The following is a 9,354-nucleotide window of genomic DNA, read 5'->3' as shown; positions in this document are numbered from 1 at the left end:
TAATTTTTTTTATGTGTGGCAGGAAAAATGACAACATTAGAAACCTCACTACTTCACCAACCAATTATGAAAAATAAGGAAATTAAATATAAACAAAACCCTGCACCTCAGCTGTACGTTCTTGAAGCCATGTAGTATCAGACAGTAATGACTGAGGTGAATCACTTATAAACCTGATGGAATGCTGGAAACAGGCTCAGCCAATTAGGATGTAGGATTGCCAGTCTGTAACTCACTGGTAAAGGCCACTACTGTACAAAGTCTAGTCATCAATGCATATATCTGCCACAACTGTACTTTGTCAAAGTAAGGATGCTGTGTTACACAGCTATGGGAGACCTCTAAAAAAACAAGATTTTGAACAGATAAAGTGCTCAGTTTGCTACATGGAGGGAGTCCTGTCTTAAATGGATTCCTGCACTGGTTTTAAAGCAGATAGGTTCATATAATCTGGCCACAAAACTGGTAAACACCAGCAGCAACAAATTCAGGGCCAGACAGTTATTCTATACATTTGCATTTCAGAATAAGTTTGGGCAGGTTTGAACATTTAGCTCTAGTAGGCTGGTCCTAAACTTTCAAAACAGTTTTTCAATTTTCAAATCTGTACGCCTGAGCTGAGAAATTACATCTATAAAAAATACATTTTAATAAAGTGTAATTGTACTGTAGAGCAGATCTGCCTGGTACCATGAAAGCAACACACCCAACCCTAATGACATGAAAAATGCTTCTTACCTCTTTTCTAAGATTGTATCATTCACTTACTGCCTTTTCAGAAACCACTTGTGTGTGTCCACGCCCACAAAAGCATGACTGTACAGTTTCTGGATGAGGAATGCAAAAATTTGGGAATGGGGCACAGGTGACTAGAATAATTTAGTTGGCACCTCACATAAAAGGAGGCCTCTGCTGCCCATTAGAGAGGAGGGAGCTGAGGAAGCAGGTTGGTGGTTTTGGGTTGCTGGTTTTTATGGTTTTTCTAAATCCAGTGAAGGCATCGCCCAGCCTGGAAATCTTTATTTTTGTAAATTTTGCTTTTTCTTTGGTTATTTGTGTTTAAATCCCTTTATTTTTGCCCCTGTGCCCTTTTATTTTGTGTTTTTGTAATAAAAGTATTTTTTGGAACTGCAGTCTGTCTCTGGGCCTCTGTCCACATGCCAGCCTGTCACAGGGCCATTCAAGGACAATTTCCTTTTGGTTCCTTAACCACTCCAGTGTAGCCACCATCATGTTTCACAGTAGGGATGGTCTTCTTTGGGTGATGTGCTGTGTTGGGTTTGCGTCAAACATAATACTTTGCATTTAGGCCAAAAAGTTCCATTTTAGTTTTGTCAGACCACAAAACTTTTTGCCACATGGCTACAGAATCTCCTGAGTGTTTTTTTGCATACTTCAAATGGGATTCAATGTGGGCTTTCTTGAGTTATGGCTTCCTTCTTGCCACCCTACCTTACAGGCCAGATTTGTGGAGAGCTTGGGATATTGTTGTCACACGCACACTTTGACCAGTCTTGGCCATAAAAGCCTATAGCTCCTGCAAAGTTGTCATTGGCCTCTTGGTAGCCTCTGATTAGTCTCCTTCTTGCTCTGTCATCCAGTTTGGAGAGACAGCTTGATCTAGGCAGAGTCTTGGTGGTGCCATACACCTTCCACTTCTTAATAATCATCTGACCGTGCTCCAAGGGATATTCAAGGCCTTTGATATTTTTTTATACCCATCCCTGATCTGTGCCTTTCAACAACTTTGTCCCGGAGTTCTTTTGAAACTGCTTTGGTGCTCATGGTTGAGTCTTTGCTTTGAAATGCACTACCCAGCAGAGGGAACCTACAGGATCTGCTGAATTTATCCTGTAATCATAGGAATCACTACAGTTTAATGCAGGTGGAGGCCACTTAACTTGGTGTGTGATTTTGAAGGCAACTGGTTACACCTGAGCTAATTTAGGATTGCTATTACAAGGGGGGTGGACACTTATCCAACCAAGCTATTTCAGTTTCTTTTTTACATTAATTTTCTACAAATTTCTAGAATATTTTTTTCACTTGGAAGTTTTGTGCTGGGATGTGTAGACAAATGAAAAAAACTATTTTAATGCATTTTAATTCCAGACTATAAGGCAACAAAAGCTGAACATTTTGAAAGGAGGTGTAGATTTTCTATAGGCACTGCATGTAGCTAAGGGACTGGACTATCATAGCTATCCATTCATGAAGTGGAAAAATAAATGAAATAATAATTTCATTTAAAATTGCACATTTAAATTACAAGTGAAAATGCAGTATGATGAATTGTCAGAGAACAGCAGTGCATCACACAACACTGCCTCAACAGGTGATGACTGGTAGTGTTGTGTTTCCCTACAAGAAATCAGATGGTGTTTAGCAGCATTAATAAAGCTGGAGAGCATCTGTGAGGTGGATTGGATACTGCTTACAATATATTATGATTTCTCTTTAGATGCCTGTAACAGGGCAAGGAGCCCTGTACATGTATTTGTTTATTTTTAGGGTGCCCCTCCGCCCCGGTGCAGTTTATTATTTTGTATTTGTTTTGGTGAATTATTGTTCTGATTTATTGTATTGATGTATTTTTAAATGACAGGGTAGCCATGTTGTTTTGTTTTTATTTAAAACGTGTTCTGGCAGAGGCGAGGTGGGCAGCTCATCATCTGCCAGGAGTATATTAAAAAAAAAACCTTGTGCAGAAGGTGGCCATCTCCCAAATTAATTAGCTGATTAAAATCTGTTGCTAATCGAGAGATGGTCACCTGCAAAGAAGCCTCCGCACTCAGGGTGGCTGTTTGAAGGAGCGATCAAGGGCAAGAGAGGCATGTAAAAATAATAAGAGTTAAGTACAGTCAGTGAAGGCTACTGCATGCTACTGCCCAGCCTGATCACAGTATTTTGTGTTTGTTATTTTGTTTTTGTATACCGGTTTTATTTTTGCTCTATGAGCAGTGTTTTTTGATAAAAAGTCTTAAAAAGTACTGCCTGTTTTCCTTCCTGCTTCTGGCCTGACGTCACCACACTGCCATACCCGTCACAACGCCATATCCATGTACTCTGTAGCAAACATGTACATTATCCATCCTTCAACAGCAGTATTGGCACTTAATATCAACCAAACATAAGCAATGCTGACAGCACTAGTGTCGTATCTGTTTTCCCACAACTCCCTTATGAACAGGTTTTGTTTTTGTTCTCTAGCGCTCACGTCTTCAACTCATTGTTTAGTTGTTTTGAAACAGTGTCTTGAATGTTATAATGACTTAATGATGTATGTATGTTGCAATTTGGCATGGGGTAACTGTTGTGGAGAATACAAATCCAGGCTAGCACTGCAAACTTTGTGCCTGTAAAACACAAACTGAATTGAAGATAAACAAGATAAATCATCACATCAATGTTGTGGAATAATGACGGTTTGGGTTTACACAAACACAACTCATTTCATTAGGATTGCCACATTTTTTATTGTCTCATCATAAATATACAACAATATTAGGAAAATAATATATATTAAAAAAATGAGACACAGAATCTGATAGTTAATATAGTATAGTATGTCCCAGTGTTTCTTCCCTGTTTGCTTTATTATATCTATTTTAAGAAATATTCATGACCCATGTTCATATATATATAATTAATCAAACTGATGTACTCATTGAAATGAAATATAGAATTAAAAAACTGAATGTTGCATAATGCACCACCAGCATCATTGTTTTGGTAGTATTGTATTTTTAAAACACTTTAAAACATTATTCCGAATTTCCTTTGTATGAATTCCATAAATTATAGGACTAACACACGGTGAGAAGGTCGTAATTAACACCCAGGTGATTTTCCGTGCATTTGGGCTGACATTTTGAAATCGCTGCATAATGATGGAGAACAAAATAATGAATTCAAAAATAATATAGACAGTTAAGTGAGTAGCGCATGTATGAATGGCTTTGCTTTTACTATTGCTTTGACTTTTATATAAACATGTAATTAGTATTCTAATATATGTATAGAGAATAACCAAAAAAGACAAACTGCTTACAGAAGCTGTAATAAATAAACCATAAATGTTATTTACAGTAGTGTCAGCACAGGATAAAAGAAATAAAGCTGCATTGTTACAATTAGCCTCCACTATCTGTGATCTGCATCTCAGAAGTCTAAGAGTAAGAGCAAAGAGGATTATTATTAAAATGAATGCCCCTCCCCAGGCAAGGGAGCAGAGCTTCACCAAAGTATTAGTTGTCATTATGCTGTTGTATCTTAATGGGTTACAAATTGCAATGTATCTGTCATAAGCCATTACAGTCAATATCAGTTGAGCTGTTGCACCATAGAAATGAACACAGAAAGCCTGAATAACACAAGCTGCATATGAGATGTATCTAACCTCTGTGAGGAAGTCTGCCATTAATCTAGGCATTACTGCTGTGCTTCCAAGCAAATCACAAACAGACATATTACAGATCATGAGACACATTGGCTTGTGTAGATTCTTTTGAAAAACAATAACAGAAAAAACTGTAACGTTTCCAATAACAATAACCAGATATACTGCCAATGTTAACAGAAAAAGAGGGTGAGCAGCTTCAGGAGACACAATGAAGCCCTCTAAACTTAACATGGAAGAGTCAGCAATGGTGGTGTTCATCTTCTCCAGAGGAGCTATTTGTAGTCTGGATAAAGAAAGGAAACATGTTATTGCAGTTTTTACCTCATAGAGGTAAAAATGAATTCAGTACATGAGAATGTGACCCATTTATAAATTGTCACAGGGATATTATATGTATTTGTTACTTTGGTTACATGATTCTAACATACATAGATTTTATTCATTGTCTTGTATTTTCTTATTGATTTGCTTCAGAGTCTTTGCATTACTGCTGTTCATTGAAAATATCTTGTAGACAGTACTTTAAATCACTTACATGGAATTTTCTCCATAAAAAATAGTTCTTTAAAGACTAAACACTTTATTGCACTGTATTGCCCTTTACCTGAGCATGAATGCACACACTCAGTTTCCTTCATACACAGAGATTTAACCACAGAATGAATAGTAAGCATGCAGAATCCTTCAAACCAGATATGCCATGCATGCTTTTAGAGGCAGTAATGTAACATAAACATATTGTACTATGCCTCGGTGTTTCCTTTTGTCTTCTTTTTTTAACATTAATAATAATAAGTATTATTATTATTAGTGGTAGTAGTGGTAGTAGTAGTATTGTAAAGAGTAATACGCTCTTATGTAAATAAAAACTTGTATTTATTTGTTCTTTGTAGAAACATTTTTCAGACTAAAGTCTCATTTATAGGATGACAATAGTATGTACACCTAATACTCTACAGCAAATCACAAACACTTCCTTTATTATTAAAGTAGATAATATTTATTTTTCTATTTCCAATGCTTTTTTTGTAACTTCTACTCTGAAGTCATTTTCTCCTACCACTATGCTATGTTACCTTTCAGCATTACAAATAATTTGGATTCCATCTAAGCATTAAACCTGTGTTCTATGCTGCTAATAGAAAAGGGGTCAGGTAGAGACCTACTTCCTGTAGCACAGTAAATGAATGGGAGAGAGAATCATGCCACCGAGTAGTCAGCACTATGGCAGATAAACAGACTTAAATCTCAATCAAAGTTTAAATAATGTCTGAAAAACACAGATGTCAACATCAAAACATTAAGAGAAAGTTGTTAAGCTCATGAGAGGTAAGAATGTTTACAAGTTTAGTTATCACTGCCTCAATACACAGAACTATGACCTCCTCTGTGATATTATAAAATGACTTACCTGGTTTTAATATGCATATACTGTACACAGGTCTTGAAGTTCCTTCTGAGATTCACACATTCTTGACTCCTTCACCAGAACCTACCTTTAAAAAGGCAGTACACCCACTCCCATTGCAGCATTGCCTTGGAATCCCGGTAAGTAAACATGTAGTTAATCCACATGGGAGCGTTTTATGAATTGCTTCATACTTTAGTTCACCTAAGACACTTTCTGACAAATTCCGTAGGGAATAGCTGATGTGGAAAACAATTCACAACTGCAGTTAATTCACAGTTGTACTTCACTGTTACATGGCCTTTCACTAATTCATTGTCTTCAATATTAATTGTTTTGATGTTTGAGTCAGATAGAGAACAATTACAACATTAGAAACCTCACTTCTTCATCCACCACTTATGAAGCTCCTTACTATAGATGACCCTGCACATCACCTCAGTGTACTTTCTATCAAAGTATGAATGTTGGATGTTGGATTACACTTATGAGAGAACAAGGTTTTAAACAGACAAATAAAGTGCTTATTAAGCTACATGGAGGGAGTCCTGACAAACAGATTCCTGCACTGTTTTTAAAGCAGATAGGTTCATAAAGTGTGGCCACAAAACAAGCAGAGACCAGCAGCAATGAAATCAGTGCCACTCAGTTACTGTATACATTTGCATTTAAGAATAAGTTGCTTTTTTTATTGGGGGGGGGGGGGGGTTCTTGATTAGAGGAGGGTTTGATAATTTAGCACCAGTGGGCTCTCTGGTGTTAAACTTTCAAACAGTTATGCATTAATTTTCAAAATGATTTCCACCGGAGCTGACACATTGTTACAAGTGAAATTGTACTGTACAACAGATCTGCCTGGTACCATGAAATCAATACACCCAACCCCAATGACCTGAAAAATGCTTCTTACCTTTCTTACGTTTCAGCTTTGTATGGTTCACTTAAGCCCTAAGTGTGTTAAGGTCTCCACACACCCCGATGCGATTTGCCCGCCGATAAAATGGTATTTACAAACGTTATTAATAAGCGTTAAAACACAAAACAACCAGCACTGCTGGTGTGTCTGTATGAGGCCAGATTAGTTAAAATGTATTAAAATTGGGTTTTTCAATATAAGGTAGCGATCTCGGATCCGCAGGCAATGCACACACAAGCGGAGAGCGGGCGCAAACCCCTGACCTCTCGTACTAAAGCATAGTGCTGATACGGCTGTACAAAACTACCGACTCCTCTGCAAGAAGCGTGTATCGGGCTTATGTCTGCACGTCACAATAATATCACAACTAACACGAGTACATAGTAAACATACACACATGCATATCTGGTTTAATTATGATATATAAACAATACATTATAGGTTTTTCTTGTTTGTTTTAATATAAAAGTTATGTATTTAATGACACCCAGATTAATGTAATGCAAAACATTACTGCTTTACTGTTTGATAGGCACGGACAAAGCAATTGTCTGGGTCGTTACAATATATGAAATTTGAAAGTATATATACTTTCAAATATATATATGAAAGCATGACGACATTTATGTACAAATATCTTCACTAATATACATTTGAACAAGAATGGTTGAGTATTTATTTTCATTTCATACAGTATTAAATGTCATTGTTTATTTATAATAAATAAATATCAAGATAAATAAATACATACATGTATATGTATTATTTATTTATGTTTTTATTTTTTTATTTTACATTTGTTTTACATCCAAATATAAGGGCCATCATTCAGCATAGCTAATTCTCAGAAATTATGTTCCTTTTCTGTCCCGCGAGGACCGCAAATAGCGTTACTCTCCTCGACCAGTATAGAAATCGTACCTCCTTGTGCTAATGGGGACCATAATGACTGTTACACTCACAGGAAGCCAAAACTCTTCAGAGCTCTAATGCACTAATGACAGTTAACATAAGACGCTTGCAAACTGAAGGTTGTAGGTTCAAATCACATTTATACCAGACCACTTTTTATTTCTCTAAAGTTGTTTGTTTTTTGGGATTCAGATGTTCCATTTTAAAACAGAAATAAGTCATTTAATATGAATGATGTAGACGTCACAAGAAGTGCGTTTCCTGGTATATTTTCATGTTGAAATAACAAGTTAAAATCGAATGTGCTGTAACAGAGATATGCGTGGATAAAAGTGCATTGAGTCTTCAATTATATATTATTATTATTATTATTATTTATTATTATTATTATTATTATTATTATTTTATTTTTTTATTTTATTTTTTTTCTTGCCTGCCATGCATGCAACTAGTCAATTTTAAAACATTAATAAAATGTATAATATACATGATGCAGACATCATAATTAATCTTCAATGCAGTGTTCCCTTGTTGTTTTACTCATTTGTGAATTGTCAAATTTAGAAATAATTCAGTTATTTCTTTTTCTTGCTGTGACAGGGTAGCATCCCGGCCCAGGCTGGTTACTGTCAGGAATCAGAACCCCAGACAGAAAGCTGCAGCTTTAAAGAGCTGTTGTGCACTTCATTAGACAAATCAAACAGGAACAAACAAAATACGGCCTGAGGACCAAAAGAAAAGGTTTAAACAAAAGAATAACCACGGGTAGGCTGGGCAATCACCTTCACTACACCGTTTGTCAAAATTACAACACCAACACACCAACTCACATTTTTATTGTCTCATCATAAATGTACAATAGTATTAGGAAATAATAAAACATTTTTTAAAAAAATCTCTTGATACAGAATCTGATAACTAATATTGTATATCCTAGTGTTTCTTCCCTGTCCGTTTATTATGTCTATTATGTTTATTATAACTATTGTAAAAGCGTTCAATACTGCAAAGGAAAGCATGTAAACAGGAGTTCAAATAAACCGCTCATTCGCTGGAAATTGAGATACTGGTATCCTGAAATGTGACATCACCTGGTGTAAGCAGCGTGTACAGTGGTTAATAATACTTTAGTATGTGGTGTTTGCCTACGAGGCTGACAGTGATTGGTATGTATTGGGTTGTTGAATATTCATGTAAAAAAAAGTTGATTATACTGCATTGTATTTTTAGCAATATTGGGAATAAAAAGGCTCTCTCCACGAGCGTACCTGAATGTTTTTTTTTTTTTTTAATCCCACAACATTGTGATATGAAAATTATCAATATCGAATGATATCGATATCATATTAAATTATTGATATTGGTGCCCATCCCCACTACTTACACAAGCAGGGCTTTTGCCCTGTCACTCTTGCAATGCAATGACACAAAAGCCAGATCTTCATGAATGTCTAGTTGCCTGAAATACAGGAGCTTGTATCATTGCCATTTCGTGTAAAGGCTGCTACACATCAGACAAAAATAATAGAACCTTGTGATGCATATTCCCTGAATATGATATTAATGCCTGAAAGTGTATTAGAAATGTAACTGGACTAATTAATGATATCTCTGTGTCTTGAAGAGAAAGGACCCCTTTCCTGGCAGACATATTGAACTGTGTGACGACTGAGCTGGGTGACCAGGGCTAGGTAGAATCTGGACTGGATTAGGCTG

The 9,354-nt window shown here is 36.2% G+C and overlaps 1 protein-coding gene across 1 annotated transcript; it reads right to left on the bottom strand.

Annotated features, from left to right (window-relative positions):
- Positions 1-3,593: 3,593 nt before the first annotated feature.
- Positions 3,594-4,833, bottom strand: LOC121311999 (olfactory receptor 4Q2-like). Its single transcript, XM_041244072.1, has one exon. It carries the CDS (start codon positions 4,658-4,660, stop codon positions 3,722-3,724), a length of 939 nt encoding a protein of 312 aa, XP_041100006.1. The 5' UTR covers positions 4,661-4,833; the 3' UTR covers positions 3,594-3,721.
- Between the last annotated feature and the right edge of the window lie 4,521 nt (positions 4,834-9,354).

Source organism: Polyodon spathula, unplaced genomic scaffold, assembly GCF_017654505.1.
Source record: "Polyodon spathula isolate WHYD16114869_AA unplaced genomic scaffold, ASM1765450v1 scaffolds_3467, whole genome shotgun sequence".
NCBI classification, from domain to species: domain Eukaryota; kingdom Metazoa; phylum Chordata; class Actinopteri; order Acipenseriformes; family Polyodontidae; genus Polyodon; species Polyodon spathula.
The sequence above is the reverse complement of the archived record's forward strand: the minus strand, read 5'-3'. Positions and strand labels throughout refer to the sequence as shown.

What these genes read in the sequence shown, in the direction of transcription:
- LOC121311999 (XM_041244072.1), bottom strand. Translation starts at nt 4,660, where the DNA reads ATGAACACCACCATTGCTGACTCTTCCATGTTAAGTTTAGAGGGCTTC.